We start from the raw sequence: 21,502 nt of genomic DNA, 5'->3' as shown, positions 1-21,502 counted from the left end.
TGTCCCAGTTCAAAAAACTGTGTCTACCAGACAACCAAGCCAGAGTTAGTATTTGGATTCCTTTCTGCCTCACATCAATAGATTTTCATGACTCTGTTCTCTCCCTTTCATCCTCTGCTACCCTTCCTGGTCAGACCTTGCTGCTTCTATCTTCCAGCCTATCCATGTCATAGCCATCAAAGAGATCAGCTTTGTTGTCTGCCTTTGACTGTTCCCAGTCCTTTGCAGATAAAGTCTGAATGCCTCAGTGTGCTGTGCAACACTTCCATACCCAGGCCAGACAGGAGCTCTTCGCCCTTCTCGTTCCCTTGCATGTGCTATTCATTCCCTTCTCTGTATGGTAACAGTCTGTTCCGATCATTCAAGGTCAGACAAAAGTGTCCCTTGCCAACAAAGCCTTCCCACATTCCCCAAGTTGAAAATGAAGTGCTCATTATCTCTCAATTCTCATTCCCCAAAGGGCATGAAGTAGAAGGCTTAGGAGCACTGGCTGTGGAATCAGACTGACCTAGGTTAAACCCCAACCCTTTGACCTTGGGAAGTTAGGGAACCTGTCCTCCTTTTGAAAATGGTAGTGATAATCAGTCTCTTCTTCATGTGCAACCATGTACAGTTGGAAGGAATAATCAAAATGTGTACTTGTAGTACTCAGAGTTCTCCAGAGATACACAACAGAGAAAGAGAGAGAGAGAGCAAGAGAGAGAGAGAGAGAGAGAGAGAGATGACTTGTGGGGGACTGGCATGGCAAGATGGCAAGTCCAAAATCCATAGAGTGGCCTGGCAAGCTGGCAGCCTGAAAGTTTAGATAGAGGTTGATGCTATAGTCTTGAGACTAAGTGTTAAGTCCTCAAAAGATCATAGCTATTCTCTGTTTATCCTGAATTTATTCATTCCTCCCCCAAGGACCAAGGACTCTGCCAGAGTAGAGACCATGTCTTATTTATTTTTGTATTCTCAATGTGTGGCCTGTGTAAGTGCTCAATAAATAAATATTCATTGATTGAATAAACCCTGTCAAGGGATCCCAGACTTTCGGCAGGGGTAGGGAGGATAATTCAAGCCGTCAAGCATATGGTTATCATGAAAATTAAATGATTCATATATGCAAAACATTTAGAAGCATATTTGGGCCCATGGTAAACCTTATTAATTTTTACTCTGCTGGGCGCATCGAAAGCTTTAGCACAGTTCCTGGCTGCCAGGTAGAGCCAGGATTGCGCCCCCCCTCCCCCTGCAGGAAAGTGCCCCTCTGCTGTGCAGGATCCCTCTGGCTGAAAGCCACACTCTGGTTCTAGGCGCACGGGGTTGATCCCATATACACGTTCTGCCTGACTCCTTTGTTTATCTCTCATCTTAAGAGAAACCAGATTTCACTGTAGAAAATGTGGAAAATAGGAAGATACAAAGAAGAAATATAAATCACAAATAATCTCATTATTATGAAATAACCAACCACTGCTACAATTTGTTGAGTGTAAAACATGGGGACAGTGATCTGAACCCCTTTAAGGCTGAGTAATATTATCAGTAAAGTGGGTGGAATAATACCTACTATGTAAGATTGTGGGGAAATGAAAAAAGATAATCTGTGGATGCACTTAGCACTTTCTTACCTGGCACGCAGTGAATGCCAGCTCTTAATGGCTCTATGGTCAAAATACATATTTGTGTCAGAGAGCCCAATTTTCTCATCACATAATATGCACATATGAATACATATTTGTGTGTACATATAGACACATGTGCTTTTTCACTTTATATCAGATTGTGACCATTACCCCAGACATGTATATTTGTTAAAATCATAGGATCAAGAGACAAACTTCCCAAATTTAAATCCTCATCTCTCTACCCTCGCCAAATGTGTAATTTAGGCAAGTTATTTAACCCTTCTGTGGCTCAGTTTCTTTTACTGTATGAGATAATCTTTATTCATAATTATTATAAGGATCAGATGAGTTAATATTATATATACTTATTATTTTATTGTAACATACACTATATAATATATAATATACATAAAGAACAATATTTAGTACAGAATAAATGTTCAGTGAAGAAATATTAGCTATTGTTTCAAAAATAAAATACATTCATTAATTAAATAATTAATAATAAATACATAAAAATAAAACCATCCAAAAATGTATATATTTTTTAAAATGTTACCCATCATCCCTGGATGGTGTAGCTCAGTGGATTGAGTGTGGGCCTATGAACCAGAGGATTACAGTTTGATTCCCAGTCAGGGTACATGCCTGGGTTGCAGGCCAGTTCCCAGCACAAGAGGTAACCATACAATGATATTTCTCTCCCTCTCTCCTTCCCTTCCCCTCTAAAGATAAATAAATAAAGTCTTTTAAAAAATTGAAAAAAATTATTTAAAAAATGTTAGGTATCATTATATTGTCATGAAACAGCCTTCCAAAGCATTGTTTTTACTGACTGTATAACTTTACATTCCATAATAATATATTTTACTATTCCCCTGTTAGACATTTAGACTGCTAGCTGGAGATTGATTTTTATACTGAGCTAGAATGGCTCATATTAATAAGTTGTGGGGTGTGGTAAAAATTCTTGATTCTCATGTCACAAGATAGCATGGTGAGGGAGGGAGAGTTATATATTGGGTTCTAGCCCTGGCACTGTCCGAGACAGCTGAATGACTTTGAGCAATCTATTTGATATTGGGAGAGGAAAGCAAAGTAGTAGAAAAAGAAGTGGATTTGAATTAAAAAATTCTGACATCTTCTTGCACCATTCTTTATTAGCTATGGTAATGAGGCCAAGAATTTGCCAGGTGAGTAGGAATTGATTTTTTATGAATGTCTTGTGTATCTTGGGCAACTCACCATCTCTTTATTTCCCCATGTATAGAATGGTGAGTGATACAAGCTCTCCTGCCTTTCTCACTAGGTTATAAGTATCAAAGTACAAAATATATGAGAAAGTATTTTGAAAGCTATAAAATCTTTATATAAATAAAGTGTAGTATTAGGGCAATTATTACATTTAGTATCTTGGGACCTCTGTTCTGAAGTAAAAGGTTAGGTTAGATAATTTTGTAGGTGCTAACTAGTTTTAAGATTCTGTGCTCTAGTACTGGGCTTTCAGGATGTATCCCCACTACAGTTAACCCCTCTCCCCATACCTTCTACCTTTCATGCATACAACTATTTTTCTTCATTTCCAGATACCAGGAGAGTACCGCCTTTCCTAATTAGATTAATATATTTACTTGGATGAGGAATGCTATGTATAATGTTGTTAAACTGGGTAACAATGTTGTTTCAATAATGAATACACAGTAGGATAATTGTAAATACAATTTCTTTTATTTTATTTAGTTTTATTGTATTTTTCCATTACCATTTAGTCCCCTTATACCACCCCCTCCACCACGGTCACCACACTGTTGTCCATGTGCATGAATCCTTTTTCCTTTTGGCTCGGTCCCTCTACCCCCTACCGTCCCCCTTCCTCTTAGCTGACATCCTATTCTCTATCTATGAGTCTGTCTCAATTTTGTTTGTCAGTTCAGTTTGTTTGTTAGATTCCGCATATGAGTGAAATCAGTACATTTTAAAATGTGTTCAACTAATTTCTATCTTGGTCTAATTATAAAACCAAATACAGTTATTTTTTTACATAATTTCAGCAATTCACTCAATTTAATTGCCATATCAAATTATTTAATCTGAATTTTTTTCTCTTGATTCTTCTATCTTTGTGGCAACCCACTTCAAGTTGGCTCATTGAAGAACAGAGTTTGTTGTTCTCTTGATAAATTTTGCCTAAGATGCAGAGAATATTTATAGTGACAGTGGAATGCTATGAGCTAGCCCTGGTTCTGCATATGGGGTACAAGTTTGCAAAACACCTGGGAGTCCTCGCTTTCATAGAACTTGCATTTTAACACTAAGAGGAGACAAAACCAACAAACCAAATTAATGAACCTGATATTTCAGCTGGTGGTAACAACTATGGGGGGAAAAACAAAAGTCATGGAAGACAATGGGAGTGGTGGTGAAAGGTACATTAGCTCATCAGGGAAGGCATTTGAGCTGAGACTTCTTCACATTGTGAGGTGTAAAGATCTGGGAACAGAGTGTTTCAGGAATGAGAAATACAGAGGTAAAGGGTCTGGAACCTGGTAAGCTTGAAGAACAAAAGGAAAGCCAGTGTGACTGTAGACCAGTGGAGGTGGCGGAAGGACATAGGAGAAAAGGAAGGCAAGATTCAGGTCAGGCAGGGGTTTATGAGCAACAGAGGTGACTGGATTTATTTGGAGGTGAAGAAAAGCCACTGGGTGGGGTTTAAGGAGAAGGTCATACTTCTGTTTCTGTCTCTAAACAATTACTTTGGATGTTGGATGGACATGGACTTGAGTAGCTCCAGGTACCATTCTGAGTGTTTTTTTCTTTTGAAAGAAAATTGTCTTGAATCTGTATGTGATTATATTTAAATTTTACATTTATTTTCAGTAAAGCTAAGAGAGGTTGGAAAGAATCATGGTGCCCTTCCCAAAGCCACTGGTCCCCATCACTGCTGAGGGCTGAGGGCTCAAAGTGAAGATTTAATTCAACTATTAAATAAATTATTTTTTTAACCCAAATGGTTCTGGTATTAGATTTCTTCCAAGGTGAAAAAAAAATGAATATATTAGAGATCCAAGTCTATTATATGTTTTTATGTACTCGTTTTTAAATGGCTTTGAAGTATATCAGCTTTCTGATAGTCATTTTGGTACTGAATCGATTTATTTAGGTTGGTTCTCATCACTGAAGCACTTTCCCTCTAGTCTGGATCAGCAAGGTAGCAGTGCTTAAAAGATCTTGCTGTTGACAAAGGTTGACCTCTCTGTGTTCAGTTTGCTCCTCATATGCTTCCATTAAACTCTCAGGTCCTGTCTGAATTTCAAAGACAGAGATACCTACTGTCTCCTTTCACTAGAGCCCTCTAACTCTGTAGCTCCCTGCAGGTGCTGAAACTGTCTATGCTCTAAGTTTATCTGGAACCCAGAGGAAAATATGTAGGGTTCCCTGTATGTGGGTCTCGTTCCCATTCCAGTCTTCTTTATACTAAGAATTCTGGCTTTTTTCCTAATTATCATTGTGCTTATATAGAGGTAAGTGCTTATAAGAGGCTTGAAAGTCAAAACAAACCTGGATTCAAATCCTGCCTCTACAACATACTGGCTGTTGTTGCCTTTGGGCAAGCCTGAGCTGCAGGGGTTTTTGTTTGTTTGTTAGCTTTTTAATCCATTGCAAATTCACAAAATTCTCATCAAGTACTTACTGAGGCTGCAAACATTGTACTAAGTACTAGGTGTATATTGTAAACGAACATCATGAACACGAGCATGTGGAACTTACAGTAAAGTGACAAAGACATTAAATACAGATAACTAAGTGACTATATGTGAGCAAAGTCTTGCGAAAGAAGCACTGAATGAGATTCTCAAAGAGGTTTTTTAAAAATTGAGACCTAACCTGATAAGGTGGGGGTGAGTCAAAATTGTTGCAAGTATTACAGGGCACTGTGCTTTTAACATGTTTCCTGTAACCTTCGCACCAATTGATCATAGCTGTTGCTATTGTTATCATTGCTGTTGTCATTGTTAATACTACACACACCCCATGCCGATGTATATCCTTGTGTCTGTGAGCTTTCCAGAACATGTTACATGGTGCTCCACAAGTGTCTACTGGCTGTGCTCCACACCTGTGCTCCCTGACTGCTGCCAACTTACCTAGTTTCTGACCTGGTATCTGAGCAGTTCCTGGGGCTTGCCACTCATATTTTAGCTTCCATTCATGCCTTGACTGTCCCAGGTTCTTTAGAAGGCTTCTGATCTTACGGCTCTATCTCCTAAATCAAAGTGTTAACCGAATCTCAACATGACAAGTGCCTTGATGCTAGGCTGCTCTACAAGAAAGGAGGAATCTTCAGGAAATTTTCTGAAAGAAAAGGAGAGTATCTCCCTCTCTGTTTGAGTCCCTTTGAAGACCCCATTGCTACACCTACTCTGCACTGTAAGCATCCGTGCTGGCTCAGTTATGAACTTGAGGGATATTTCTTGCCGTTGCTTACCAGAAAGTCTTTCTTATTCACCACTGACCTAGAGTCTAGACCATAAACCTAATCCTCAGACATTGCCATTTCTCCCTATCAAAGGCTGTGAAATATAATTTTTAAATTATGGTACTATAAGTATATGTGTGATACATATATCTATGCAACTGATTGGTGAGAGGAATAGCTCTGGATGGCCAAGTACCCTCTGAGGCTGCTCTTCTGGAGTTGCTCGTAACTGATTTAGTTCTTTCCTTTCCTTCCTACTCTCTCACTAGACCTTACTAAAAGACTGCTGCCCTCCTACTTACTAAAAGACTGCTGCCCCAGAACAACCCTAGATTCCCGGATATTGCATAATTAGAAGGACTAAGAATAATGTTCTCTCTCAAATGCTCCATGATTCCTCTTAACCAGTAGGAACAGCTGTAACTACCGCTCTCCCTCCCCAACAACTGGAGGAAGTGTTCAGATTTATTAACATAAAAATAACTACCATTTCCTGATTTCTTGCTTTGTGCCAGAAACTGTTCTTAAATTTTCTGTAAGCATTAATCTCACTTAACCTATGCAAGAAGTCTATGAGATTGATACTATGAAGACTTGATTGATTGACACTACTAGGACTTGATTGATTGATGATTGATTGATACTGTAAGGACCTGATTGATTGATACTTGGTTGATACTATGAGGTATTGATACATAGATAAGAAAACTGAGGATCAGAGAGCTTATGACTTGGCCAAATATTTAAGACTTGAACCTGATCTGAATCCCAAACTTACATCGTAAACTGTGAAGTAATATTGCCTCTCAACTTTCACCTTTGAGAAATTATACTTAATGTATTCTACATAAGGGCAAACACAGTGATATCTAAGTGATACTATTATAGCATGCCTACCTATTTCTTCCCATCAGATAAAAATTAAATTTGAAAAGATTCCTGTCCAGTTCCTATAGTACCATAAAACATCTATAATAATACCTCACATAGCCCTGGCTGGCATAGCTCAGTGGACTGAGTGTGGGCCTACAAACCAGACAATCTCGGTTCGATTCCCAGTCAGGGCACATGCCTGGGTTGCAGGCCAGTTCCCGGCAGGGGCCACATGAGAAGCAACCATACATTGATATTTCTCTCCCCCTCTCCTTCCCTTCCCCTCTAAAGATAAATAAATAAAATAAAATAAATAATACCTCACATAAAATTTTCTGGCTGATAAAAATGAGTAGATGATTGTAGAGATAACAGAACTGTTCTCCGGGATGTCTTTGTTTTGATTGCTTTTAATTAGATTGGTTCTAGTTTCTTACATTTTACTTTAGAGGTTTCTATGGATACTATATGTTAAAACAAACATTAATAAACTATCTTGGAGGTTTCAGAGAAATTTTCAGTGTCTTCAATGCTAGAATGAGAAATCCATTTTCTCATTTTGCTTAACAATCTATTGGACACATCTCCTAGTTTCAGGTCTAATAAAATTTTTATTTTATAGCATTTCAGAGGCAATTCAATCGGGTTGACTTTTGTTTAACAGAAGAAATGAAGTTATTTTCTCTGGTGGCAAGGGTTGTAGTTCCCAATTCCATATTAATAGCTTCATTATAGTTAAGGCTTAACACTGCTTTCAATTTAAATATTTTTACCAGATGCTCAATCCTGAATAACTATAATAAAATGTGTACTTTAGAAATGTGTAAAAATCTGCAGATCCACAACAACTTTATTTATAAACCTGAGATAGAACATTTATGCTATTTACTCTGCAGCAAATAAAAACACAGCCCTCAGGTATTGCATTTTTACCTGCATGCTGTGTTTCTTTGACTTGGCCAAATATTTAAGACTTGAACCTGATCTGAATCCCAAACTTACATTGTAAACTGTGAAGTAATATTGCCTCTCAACTTTCACCTTTGAGAAATTATACTTTATGTATTCTACATAAGGGCAAACACAGTGATATCATTTGTACCACAGCATTTGAAAGTTGAGAGGCAATATTACTTCAGACTTTCTCATCACAAGTGTTTTAGTCAGAGCAGGAAAAACAGCAGTATTGATGAACTCAATACGTAAGGCATAGGCCCTCAAAGTGTGCAGAAGTCCAAGACACTATGCTCTCTGAATGTGATTGATTCATAGAAAGGTGGGCCATAGTCACTCAAGGTTGGTAGTAACTGTTGTCTAATAATTATTACTAGGCATACTTTATCAATATTCCAGACTCTGAGGGTCTATATAAATGGTCTGTCATCTATCTCTCACCATAATCCTATGAGGGTTACTCTTAATTCCATTTGATTAACGGAGAAAAAAGGCCCAAGGTCTCATGCACAGGTAGGAAGTGGCAGAGCAGGAGGGAACCACTGAGTTCCAAAATCTGTGATTTCTGAGTCACTGTGCTTAATGACTGCCAGACACTATCCTGGGCTTGTCTGAGGAAGCTTGGATGGTGAGGCCCTTGTCCATTGTCAAGAACAAGGATTTACACTGGGCCTCTTTATCCCCACTTATCGCCCTGAGCTCTTGAGTGCGCTTGCTTTGCTAACCATGCATTTTAAAAAGCCTTTCCTGACTTCAGCAGACTTATTTAGCAACACTGTTTCCAGGCTGTGCAGGTGCGGTTCCTCTGCTTCCTCCTTTTTTGCACTGGATACTGTTTTCCACTGTTATGCTGCTCCTTCTCTCTTCCCTCCTTTCTTCTCACTTTCGCTTACCTGGTTTGATTGTGCTGCAACTTCCTGTATTCTAGTTGGGGATCTCTGCCCTTCCCACCCCTCTCCGGTGGCCCCCAGATCGAGTTTGGGTGGCTGTAAAGCTGCATCACTGAGGAGTACGCAGCCTTTTGAGCTGGGTGCTTGAGTCAAATCCTGACCCCTTCAGTACTAGCTGTGTAATCTCAGCTAATTCACCTCTCCTCTCTGTGTCTTTTGTCTGTTTTAAAACCTTTTTCTCAGCTTTAAATTCAATGTTACTATACTAATACCTATCTCATAGAGTTGTTATGAGGAATAAATGAGCTAACACATCTAAAGTGCTTAGCTTAGTGCCTGGCACAGAGTAATTGCTCGCCTAATCAATTTTGTTCTTAATTTGAATAATGATGGTTAATTTATATTAGAAAACTCCATCACTTGGTGGAGATAGAAATGACTTCAGCTACTACAAGGAAAACCTTCCCTCCAGAAAGAAAGCCAGAAAAGCTCCTCCTGCTTTAAGGTGTTTCCCATTCCTTCATTTTCAAGTTCCCCTTGGCCACAACAAAGCATGTTGGCTGACTGCCACTGGGACCTCAGAGACCAAAACATTAGCCAAGCTTTGTTTTTCTCTTAACTCTTGCAATTCCTGTCTCACCAAATCCCTGCCACCCATATTTATAATGCAGAGGGCATTGGCAAGAGCTTCACGTTTGGGTCATGGTTGCCTTGGGAATAATGGCCTTAGGGAACTGGGCAGATAACTGAGGGGAAAATGGCTTTCTGTCTACTTGCCTCACGAAAGTCATGCATCAGAGCATATATGATACCTTTGTGTGCAGGTGGCAGGGGTTAGTGTACAGAAGAATTTAAAATGACCCTCAGAGCCTGCTGAGCCCAGTACTTTTCATGAAGCATTTCATCTGATGCTCACAGCCTCCTCATACAGATGATATTATTTTTTCTATTGTAAAAATGAGGTTGTCAACAGTGAAGCCAAAATAAATAAGTAATTTGACTAAGGTCTACCTGATTCTAACATCTGTGCTCTTATTTACACCACTGTCCTATTCCCCTTCACTTTGGCATACACCTTCCTTCCTGTACTCCCTCTTCTCTTCTGGCCTCAGTTTTCTCATCTGTAAAATGTCAGGGTTCGGCATGATGACTTGGAATTCCCTTCCAGCTCTTCCCTTTCCTTCCCTTGCAGAGTGACATTCTGGCACTCTGAGTTGGCGTCTATCTAAGTTTAGAAGCACTGAGTGTGCATCTGAATTTGTACAGACAGATGTCATTTGCTTACTGCTGCTTGGTTTATGCTGCAGCTGTGTGAGACTCTGCGTCTGAATCACATTGTATAGCTCCCATTAGCGTGTTTTTGTGCCCACCAAGTACACTTTGTTCCATTATCAGTAAGCAAATCCTCTTGGGAATCCAGCAGAGCTTCAAGAATTCTCTTCTGGTAGTTGTTGAGTATATGTTCTCTTGATCCCCAGTTTTACACAATTTCAGAAGAAAAGGTATTCCTGAGAGTCTAAGCAAAGTTGCAGTCAAGTGTAGAAGAGAGGGAAACCAACAACCATTGAACTCTACTGAGTCAAGTATCTTTTGCCTTGTTCTTCATAGTTTTATTAGGCACTTCCTCCAAGATTAGGTACTTTTTCCAAGGCTCAGACAGAACAAGGCTCCGTAGCTTGGGCAGAGAATTCAAATTTGGGTCTGCCCATGTTTTTTTACCCAGTCACTACCATGACTTTTCCCTTGGTGTAGCAGTAGAAAGGGGCACCAGACTGGAAACTCCACTCCAGCTTTGCTACTAATTTTCAGTGTGCTGTTTTGTTAAGACACACTTTGTTGATAAAATCAACCTATAAAATTGATTATCTTTCAACTGAATCATCTTAGAGATTCTACACCTTGAGCAACGTGAATGCTTTAATCGTCTTCAGCTGGTTAGGAAAACATGGTATCACCTTTCCTCTTTTTTACCTCATAGGTTCAATCACCAAATACCATTAGCTCTCTCTTCATAATGCCTCTCTGCATTTTCTTCCCCCTTCTGTCACCCACCACTGTAAATCTAGACCTTATTTCAATCCTAGAATCCTGAAATAAACTATAAGCTGTCCATACTTTCCAGATCTACCCAATTTCTCTCCCAGCAAATATATATATATAGGTTATGGATATATATATATATATATATATATATATATATATACTCAATGCTTCCATGAGCAGAAAGGGCTCGAATAAACTTTCTGTTCTCCTTTGTCCACCATCTTTATCTTATCTCTGAACTTTTGCCAAGTTTCTTTTTTTCAATTCTCTTCACAGGGTCCATCCAAGTTTTTCAAGGTCCAGTCCAAATACATTTTTAAAAAGCCCCTTTCCCTCTTGTTCATCAAGAAGCACATATCCTGAAGCACAAGCACAATGCCAGGTACATAATGAGCACTTGGTAAACATTTGTTGAATTAATGTATGACTCTCACAAAGGTATCCTTGACTACATCATCCTACATGTGTATCAAGATTCTTTAACCCTGATGGCACCATTTTAGCCCCTCTGTGGCCTTATACTGTCAGAGAGTTGCTTTATTTTCATACAGTTAAGGAAGAACAAGGTCAATGAAATCAAAGCTTTTAAATTAGCCAACTCCAAGCCCTGGCTCGTCTGCTTACAGACTGGAGGAGGAGGAAGCGCTTCCTGTGTGGCAGGCCTCCTGTGTGGCAGGCCCTGCTCTGAGTGCTCTGTCAGTACTTACTCGTTGACCCATCACAACAACATCATGGGGAAGCTGCTATTATCCCCATTTTGCTGGTGTGAAAACCAAGATACAGAGAGGTTAAGTTACTTGCCCAAGATAAGAAAGTTATAGAATGGTTAAACCAGGATTCAAACCCAGACCTTCTGGCTGCAGAATGTGTAATCGTCAGCATTATACCATGGTATCTCTCACACTACTACAAAACAGGAAAATATTGACTATATCACCAAACTGACCCCGAGAATGGGGAAAAAATAACTCAAACCTCCTAAGTCATACTCTACATTCAATGGAGCATAATATATTCTTATTAGGAATGGATAGCCCTTTAGATTTAGCTCTTGATTGTTTATAATCCCTAGTAAGATGCTCTCCTAAATGTTTATCATTAGTTGTGCTCTTGTGTTTTGGTATTGAAAGATAACAACCCTGCCCTAGCTGGAGCTGTTTTTTCCCCTCCTTTAAAGGGTCTTTGCTGTCCCTCTGAAATGTCACATGGCTAATGGCAGAATGTGCCTTCTTTAAGGAAGCCCTACTTCCTGGAGCTTCACTGGCATGCTGTCTTAGGAAACTGCACTGCAAGCCTCTGAGCAGCTGAATAAAAATGAAGCGGGCATTTGTATTTCCTCACTGATTGAGTTGGCTCAATCTGATGTAGGTTCAGATTCACAAAAGGATAGACAGGCTTGCTTTCCAGGCTGCCAGTGGAGATGGAGGAAAGCAGACTGTGTGCCCAGCTTCCTTGCAAAGCCTGGCATTGGATATGTGTTAGTGGTACCCTTTAAAACCAAGGCTCTAGAACCCCCCTCCCCCACCAGTCACAGGGTGATTTGTGCAAAATGCCCTACTTCTGATGCCAACTGGACCCTGTTCAAATGAGCGTGCAGATCAGAAAGTGTTTTTTATTTATTTTTACAAGGGCATGATTTTAATAGTGACATATTAAGATGCAATGTCTGCTAAATTATAAAACTTGCTTTAAAAATATATTGACTTAATTATACTCATTTTTCTTTCCTTTATGTATTGACATTTTTCAAATACTGCATACTAAAATAAATTCAAAACATGATCATTATGTGTGGCACATAACTTATCTGCCTAACATTTTTCTCATTCATTTTTAAACTAATGCTTAATGCATTAAACTTTATAAGATGAAAATACTCACATTCACATATTTCATAAAGCCAGAGCTAGAAGAGCCTTAGAAAATCATCACAATTGCATGAACTGCTGAAAATAATTTACATATTTCTATACAGCATTCTGTTCACACCATGTATAATCTTGAGATCACCATAATGATAATTTTGGGTACATTAATGTTAAACTTACAGTTTTAATACTTAAAAATCATTGTTCCTGTCCATAATTGATGAATGGATAAACAAATTATGGTACATGTTCCTACAGTGGAATATTATTCTGTTATAAAAAGATATAAAGTTCTGATAGATACTAGATCATTACCATGGGTAAACCTTGAAAACATTATTCTATGTGAAAGAAGCCAGACACAAAAGGTCACATATTGCATGATTCTATGTTTATAAAATGTCCAAAACAGGAAAATTTTTTAGAGATAGGAAGTACAGTAATTGTTTCCAGGGGCTGGGGGAAGGGGAGAATTGGGAGTGATTGCTAACAGGTGTGAACTCTCTTTGGGGGTGACAGAAATGTTGTGAAATTAGTGGTGATGTTTATACAATATAGTGAAAATGCTAAAAAAACCACTTTTAAATTGTGAGTTTTATGTTCTGTAAATTTTATCTCAATTTTTTAAATGGCAAAAAGGTCCATGTTCCAATCAAGAGTATCATGGTATCAGTATGGCCATAACTAGAATAAGAAATGGTTTCTCAATCATGAAGTTGTGACAATAGGAGAATTACTGAGCCAGAGAAAATTTGATGACATATTTAAGAGCATACATACTAAAGGATAAAACTGCTATTGTTGTTCAAACATGTAAAGGTGCTTGTCCTGGCCCATGCTTGCTCTGCTCCCCTGCATTCAGTTGTAACAGGGGAGTCTGACAAGACACACAGCAGTCTCTGTCACAGTATAAGAGAGGCTGTTCTGAATATAGGCTCTTAAAGGCATGTCCTGTCCTGAGGACTTTTAAAGTCATGAGAGGACAATTAAAGAAAGAAAAAACATGTAAAGATGATCTTTCCCAGGAACTGAAATTACAATTTTTACAAGAAACCAAAATCCTAAGCAATACAATCATCTCAATATTGTCAAACTTACAGGCATTTGCACATAAATACAGTCTATCTACCTCATAAATGAACTGGTTCCAGGAGACAATTTCCTCTCCTTTCTGAGAAAAAAGGATGAACTAAAACAGTTAGTGGCTAATTTTCATTAGATGCTACTTCTGGATGGTGAATCTCAAGTAAAACAAATGTATACACAGTGACCTTGCTGCAACAAATTGTCTGGAGGTGAAAAGAATGTTCTGAAAATCAGTTACTTTGGAATGTCTCGTCAAGAGGATGGTGGTTTATATTCACCTTCTGACTTAAGCAGATTCCCAGTAAATGGACAGCACCAGAAGCTCTTCCTTATGGGAGATATCGTTCTGAGAGTGATGCAAGGAGCTTTGGCATCTTCCTCTGGGAGACCTTCAGCTTAAGGGTCTGTACATACCCTTTTTGCCGTTGGAGGAGATCTTATCCATCTTTTCGGATTTAAATGAATCACTGCCTTTTTCTTTGCCTGAAGATTTCGGCTTATTTTTTTCCTTGTTTTTCTCATTTGGACAAGGAGACTCACAGGGACTTTCATTTTTGTGTTTTGAAACCTCCATTGTTCCATTTTCCTCTTTTCGCCTCTTGGTTAAGTTCAGTAGCATTTCACAGTCATTGTTTGAATGATCCCTTTTCCGCTCTTTCCTGTCCTTTTCATCTTTTCTTTCTCTTTCTCCGGATCTTTTCCTTGGCTTGTCCAAATCTTTCTTGACCACTTCTCTGTCCTTACTTTTAGACAGTGGCGAAGGAGTATGATTGAGGTAGAGCTTTGCCGAAGACTCCTTGAGTTCGATGAGACTGTCCTTTACCATTGAGGAATGTGATGGAGAAGGGTGGGTATCAATTTTGCGGCGTTTTTGTTCCCTTTCAGACTCAGTAATATCTGGTCGGGGAACAGGTGACTTCAAGGACCCAGACACTGGTGTTTTTTCTCCTCCTTTGGCATTTTCCTTTGATTTCATGTCCTTTGCTAGATCTCTTTCTTTGGATGACTCCTTCTCTCTTTCCCTTTTTTGAGTTGATTTTAATTCTATATTGGGGACAGTGCTCTTTAATTTCTCATCTTTAGCTTTTTCTTCCTTCTTGAATTTGTCTTTCTCTTTGTTGGCCTTAGGTGTTCTTTCCTTCATCTCTCTTGCTTTTTCATCTTTATTTGGTCGCTCTTCCTTTGGTTTTCCTTTAACATCTTTACCAAGTACCTTGGCCTCTGGAGTAGTAGCTGGAGTCTTTTCTCCTTTCTCTTTTTCTTTCTCTTTCCCTTTTTCTTTGTCATTTTCTTGAACAGTTTTGCTGCTATTAGAGCCACTGTTTCCATTGCTTGAATTCCCTTTCACTATGGCACAAGGCGCTTTATTAATGGCTTTCACACCACACTGAGATCTCTCCTTTGATTTATCATTTTCCTCAGCAGTGCTTTCATGATGTTTAGAAGCACTTCCTATGGACAATGAAGAAGACCCACCACCAGGCCCATTTTGTGTACTGGCAACTGCATTCCTTGGAGGAGGGTCTTTATGATGAAACTCATTTTCAGGTATCATGTATGCCTTTCTACTTTTTAACTGCCCAGAGTAGCCCATAGCCAATGCATATAGATCAGGCCTCTTCTCTTTTTCTTCTTGGCAGATTTTAAGCACTCTGCTTTCCAAAGCCTGACTCAGATTCAAAACTTTTGGGAACCAAGGAAGTATTTTTGTTAGCACAATCAAGATATTCCTGATGTGAATATACTCGCCTGTTTCAAGGCAATGTACCGATGCCTTGGTTATTTTGTAATGCCATTTATGTACAACATGTCGAAAATTTTCATAATCTAATTGATCAGCTTTATTTCCACCATTGAATCCAGTTGCCCGTAATATAGTAAGGAATCCTGGATAATTTCCACATTCCTTTTCATATGTGGCTTTATTACTGTGCCACCTGGTTACAGTCTCTAACATGCAGCAAAGAAATCTCCCATATCGACTGGCTTCATTTTCAGTACAGCTTGCAACTGTGAAAATTATGTCAGAGAACACTCGATCGTAGCAAAGAAGTGTGGAAAAATTTGGTGTTTTCTGTTGATGTATCAATTCAACAAAATGAGCACAGTAAACAGCATCAATTGCTGAAAATATACATCGAGGAAATATACACAACTGTAGAAATTTTGTGATGGTCTCATTTTTGGTAGATTTTGCTAAAAGCCAGTTGTCCTTTTCCAATTTCAGTCTCTGTAGAACACGCTGTACATGCTCCATCTGTTTCTTTTCTTCTTCAAGAAGCTTGTCCTGAAGGGCGGTACAGCGCTCCTTCTCCTTTTTTTTTTTATTTGGAGGCATTTCCTGATTGTCATCAATTGCTTTCATCTGGACTTTGAGTTTACTGACTTCCCGTTCATAGCTGGTGTGTGGAACTGCAAGGTCATACATTGTCAATGACCAGAAGGTGGCATAGAATTGAGGGCTGATGTCATCCCAGACTTTTGAATCATGTAAGGAGACCACTGCTTCATGGACAGGGGCCATCACCATTTTACATGCTGTAATGTACTTGTGAACTTTATGTTGCTGTTTACTTCCTTTTTCTAATTTTTTAAGTTTGTCATACTTGGATGAAATATGGTGTGCATACATTGGCCTAGACAGGAAAAATGCTGCATCATGGGGTATATGAAATTCATTACAGAGCACGTCAATTGAAGGTACTTGTTTAATATAATTTTCTGTGCTTAGATTTGACGCTAAAAATCCACCAAACTGTACCAGGGTATCATGACACTGATCATACAGCTTTCCCACAAGTTTTAAATGTTTCTCTCCACCTTCCTGAAAGATCACCCCATTCCTCTGCTGAGCCATCATTAAACAGAGGGGAAGAGCAAGATCATGGTCCAATAATGCGTCCTTTAATCTCTGGGAGGATTTTTTAGTGTTTCTGATCTGGCCAAAATAGCCACCCTCAGCTTTTAGTTGCTCTCCACCAGTCATGGCCTCTAGTTGCTCCATTGTAATCTCCTCTGTAATTTCTATTCCTGCCATTTTTTGTACCACTTCTTTCAATATAAGCAGGTCAAAACTTTTGCCTGCCTTTAGCTGATTGGCCACATATTGAAGAAGACCAGCAAGATCAATGGGATATTTCCGAAAAACAGCACCACAGAAACTAGCCAGACTCTGAAACCAGTTTGAGATGGTTGTGTCATCATGTTTCATTCTCTCCTTTTCTGGATTGGCTAAAGCTTCAATGATACAATAGGCCAAGACATCATAATTCAACGAAGTGAGGTATTTCAGTGAATCTACTACAGGTGTTATTAAGTTATCATACTTTTGTATTTGTGACAAGATATAATCAAACAAAATGGTTGGATTGCTATGGCTCAACTTCCCAATTTGTCTTCCAGAAGGCTTCACATTTTCCTTGGTTAGACGTTTCATAATATATTTGGCTCTGTCTATTGTTTGAGCTTTAACTTTTACTAAAAGTGGGTGACTGTTATAAGTTTCATTCTTCCACTGGCCATACAGGCGATATCTATGCTGATAGGGAAATGTTTTAAACATTCCCCATAGTTCCTCAGACATACAAGCATTGCAGTCCATCAAAGAAAGAGAAGGTAGTAGTACCTGGTCAGTAATGCTAAGCAAAGAGCTAAGGATAGCTTCCATTTTCTCTTTATCCTCCTGTTTGTGTCCATCAGACTGAAACTCCTTCATAAATGATTTGCTTATGCGCACCATTTTTGCAAATAAAATGGGATCGTGAGAAAGGTGAGGACCAAGGTAACAGAACATATTGAAAACATCTCTCTTCAAATCTTCAAAGCTCTCTGCTTGTTTTGGTGCTCTTTTGTTTTGCAAAGCATTAACAGGTGAGCCTTTAGCACCTTTAGGAATGCCAACTTTTCTGTAGAGAGGCTCAATTGTTATGTGAGTAAGCCTGCAAATAGCAAGAGCAATTAGCTTGTGTGAAGCAGCATAGTATGGAGGCATCTGATCCATAATGTCCTGGGCATGATGCCAATCACCAATCTTTAATAAGGCTTCCAATAAACCAAGTTTTTGGTTGTCAGGTGGCTTTTCCACTTTTTCCTCCTCTTTTTCTGTTTCTTTCTCTCGCTTATCACTTTTTTCAGAAGGTAATGCAACCACTGTAAGTTTTCTAACAATGTGCTTAGCTTCCAGAATTTCTTGTTTATGTTCACCGATAATGCAGTTATCAGCTGGAAGAAGATGTACATAAAGATCATCTAAATCAATAAGATTAACTTGTAGAAGCACTGCTGCAACTCTGTATAAAGGTGAAGGAGTCTCTCTATTGGGTTCCTGGTAAAACTTGAATTTGAACCCAAGAATATGACACAGTGTTTGCAGTTCACACATACTCATGTAAGATTCTAATAAAGATATAAAGAAGTCATCATGTTCAGGCCTGCATTCAAACACTTCTAAAATGACATCCAAAACTCTATTGGGATCCAGATTAAAACATCCTATTAAAGATTTTATATTTTCTAAGATTAAATCACTGGTAATATTTCCCAATAAATCTTGCCCCAATTCAGCAATCAGCTTGGCATAACCTTCATTTTCTTCTCTTAACAAATTGAATTTTTGCTGCTTATAAAAAAGTTTTGTCTTGATTTTTACTGACCTTTGATTGAATTGCTGTGATTGTTTGATAAGCCCTAATGATTCCAATGTTTCTGGATCCAGGCGTTCCTTTAGAATCGTGTCCGAAACTAAACACAAACACGCCAATACCAACTGCGTAAAATAGTCTCTCTTGCTTTTTTCTTCTAAACAATTTGTCTCAATATCTAATATGCAGAATACATCAGCAAGCATGGAGGGCATATCCTCACGAAATTCACTGATGTCATTAAAAACATTAGATGCCTGTTCGTGTTTCAGAGTTCCTTTTATCACATGGTACGATAACTCATAGAGAGCTCGCTGGAAATCTCTGTAAGCCGAACTGTCATGGCTTTTATTTTCACTGAGGATCCAACATAAATCCAAAAATTCACCTCTCCCTGATTTCTCCCAGTTCTTTATCCACGCCACGGGAACCAACACTTTCTCGGCCTCCATCTTCCTCTCGCTAGCAACTAGCAACAGAAGCCCGGATGTGTAGCACCGCAGGCGAGGGGTCAAAGGGAAGCCCCGCCCACTAGGAATGCCGGGAAGGGGAGTTCGCTTTCCGGTTCCCGCCTCCCAGGCCTCATCCCGGAAAGTGTGTTTTAAAGGGTGAGTGAGTCCCTTAGGTATAAAAGGATGAGTAACGCTCCTTTAAACTGTCTTTCTCTGGTTTTTCAAGCTTAATGTTTGCTCTACTTGAAAAGGTTTTCCTCAAAAAAAAAACCGAGATCTTGATCATGTGGGTTCCAGTTAGCTAAGCAGATGTCAGCCTCCTTAAATTATGTTTTTCTGAATCCATGCTTGACCAACGACAATTACAGCAGTGTCTTGATATTTACAAGTTTAACATTCAGGTTTCCGGTATTTATAAAATGCATTTTAGGCACACAACAAGGAATAGCATGTAGGTTTCCTGCGGTGTGAATAGGAATTGCCCACATGGGGAATGCAGGGTGTTGGGTGGGGTCAAGAAAAAGAAATACCTAGCTGAGTGTCCCTCAACCACGTCACAACACGTGCTGTTATCTCGGAAGTAGTCATTATAATTTAGGGATTTTTGTCCAGATGTCAAAAATAAACTCTACATCTGAATCAGTGAAATAGCTTTAGATTTTTGTGCAAATGGCTGTGACGTAAGACTTTCGAATTTCCCACTCCACGCTAATGGCCAACGTTGCTAATCAATCAACTGCCCAAATGCAGCCTGGATCAGACTTTTCACAAAAGGTTCACTGGATTTGGTGCTTGAAAATGTGATCATTGCTTACTATTTCTGGACTTTGGAAGGTCTAAAATAAGCTGCCTCTTTTTTTCTCTTTCTAATTTGAGCCTGATATTAAATACAGATTTCTCCATTCTCTGTTACAAATGTTTGAGTCTCTTAGCCCTTGCCAAGCATTCTCCAAACACATTAGGAAAACAGGTCACTTCATTTTGTCTGCTCCATCTCTGGCAATGGGATTGGGATAGATGCTTCTGGAGGATGTTGTGAAGAAAAGGAAGAGTAGCAGAAAGATTCCATGCAGGGGAAAAATAGGTAGACTCACACACCAGACAACATTTCTATGTAGACAAAAACGATGTGCCTCATCCAACAACCAGAAACTCAGAAATTCAAAAACCAGAAACCTAGAACAACCTACTTCTTGACCTCTTTTAAAATGGATGTGGAGGAAAGGAAACCATTGTACACTGTTGGTGGGACTGCAAACTAGTATAGCTCCTATGGAAAACAGTATGTCGATTCCCCCAAAACTGAAGATAGATATACCATATGACTCAGCAATTCCATTTCTGTGTATCTATCCAAAGAAAATGAGAACACAAATTTGCAAAGATATATATGTACTTCTATGTTTTTTGCAGCCTTATTGTCAATAGCCAAGATAGTCAAGCAACCTAGGTGTCCATCAGTAGATGAATGGATAAAGAAGATCTATAATAGCATAATCAATAAAATGTATTTTAAAAAGATTATATATATATAATATATATAACATATAAATAAGAGTTTATATAATGTATAAACATTATATACTATATAATCTTATTTATATACAATATGTATATTTATATATCAAATCTTTATATATCAAAATATATAAAATCTTTATCCATATAAAAATGTATAGGTGTAATATATATATATATACACACACACACATGCACACACACACATACACATGCACACACTCACATATGCATAACTAGCAATAAAATAGAGTGAAATCTTGCCCATTTGGACAACAGGCAGAGAAAGATAATACCCTATGATTTCCCTGATATGTGAAATCTAAAAACAAAGCAAACAAATAACAACAAAAACATACTCATGGAAACAGAGACCAAAGGTATGGTTGCCAGAAGGGAGGGGGTGAGGAGATGGGTAAGAAGGGGAAGGGGAATATAGTCAATAATATTGTGATAAGTTTACATGGCAACAGATGATTACTAGAATTAGTGGGGTGATCATATTGTACAATATTAAAATGCCGAATCACTATATTGTACACCTGAAACTAATATAACCAATATAAGATTACATACCAACTAGCTTGAATAAAAAATAAATATAAAAGTAAAACTTAAAAATGTTTGCCCATACAGAAATGGCTTTTGTTAGGAAGGAAGCTTTACTAATTTATAGAAGACACTTAGATGTTATGCGTTTGTGATTCAATTTCAAATTCTTAATACTTTTTTTTCATTAAATAATCTGTCTCAGATTATAGTCCTATTTTAACTTTAGTATGCCCACTAGAGTGTGAGCCCTGTGATGATTTGGGAATGGTTTTTATTATTATTATTAGTAGTAGTATCCAAGAAACTAGTCATGTGCTTTGCATGTACTAAGTTTAAAGAAATGAAAAAATTATTTTAGTATGAATGGTTTTATTACAGAGTCTTATTTACCACCAACCATCATAGACCTGTTCCAATGATGATTTCTTTTCATTTCAAAAAGTTTTTGAAAGCAGGGACAACTGCATTCATTTCTTTCCTCCTCATTTTATCCTGACAGCAGGGCTGGCTTCATGGGTATGCAACCTGTGCAGTTGCAT

General features: G+C 38.5%; 2 protein-coding genes and 1 pseudogene across 21 annotated transcripts in view; 2 read left to right on the top strand and 1 right to left on the bottom strand.

Annotated features, from left to right (window-relative positions):
* The window catches only part of SGIP1 (SH3GL interacting endocytic adaptor 1), a 198,642-nt gene that overhangs the window by 10,022 nt on the left and 167,118 nt on the right, over positions 1-21,502 (top strand). The gene's annotated exons all lie outside the window — the stretch shown is intronic.
* Positions 13,539-13,702, top strand: LOC118985788 (uncharacterized; annotated as a pseudogene).
* On the bottom strand, positions 14,193-18,893 carry LOC118985346 (THO complex subunit 2-like). The gene has a single exon (XM_037043829.1). It carries the CDS (start codon positions 18,891-18,893, stop codon positions 14,193-14,195), a length of 4,701 nt encoding a protein of 1,566 aa, XP_036899724.1.

The sequence above is a fragment of the Sturnira hondurensis genome, unplaced genomic scaffold (assembly GCF_014824575.4).
Source record: "Sturnira hondurensis isolate 20B ecotype Veracruz unplaced genomic scaffold, ASM1482457v3 Scaffold0000648, whole genome shotgun sequence".
Taxonomy (NCBI): domain Eukaryota; kingdom Metazoa; phylum Chordata; class Mammalia; order Chiroptera; family Phyllostomidae; genus Sturnira; species Sturnira hondurensis.
This window is presented reverse-complemented; position numbering and strand designations above follow the sequence as displayed.

Coding starts and splice junctions, on each gene's coding strand:
- LOC118985346 (XM_037043829.1), bottom strand. CDS start 18,893: ATGGAGGCCGAGAAAGTGTTGGTTCCCGTGGCGTGGATAAAGAACTGG.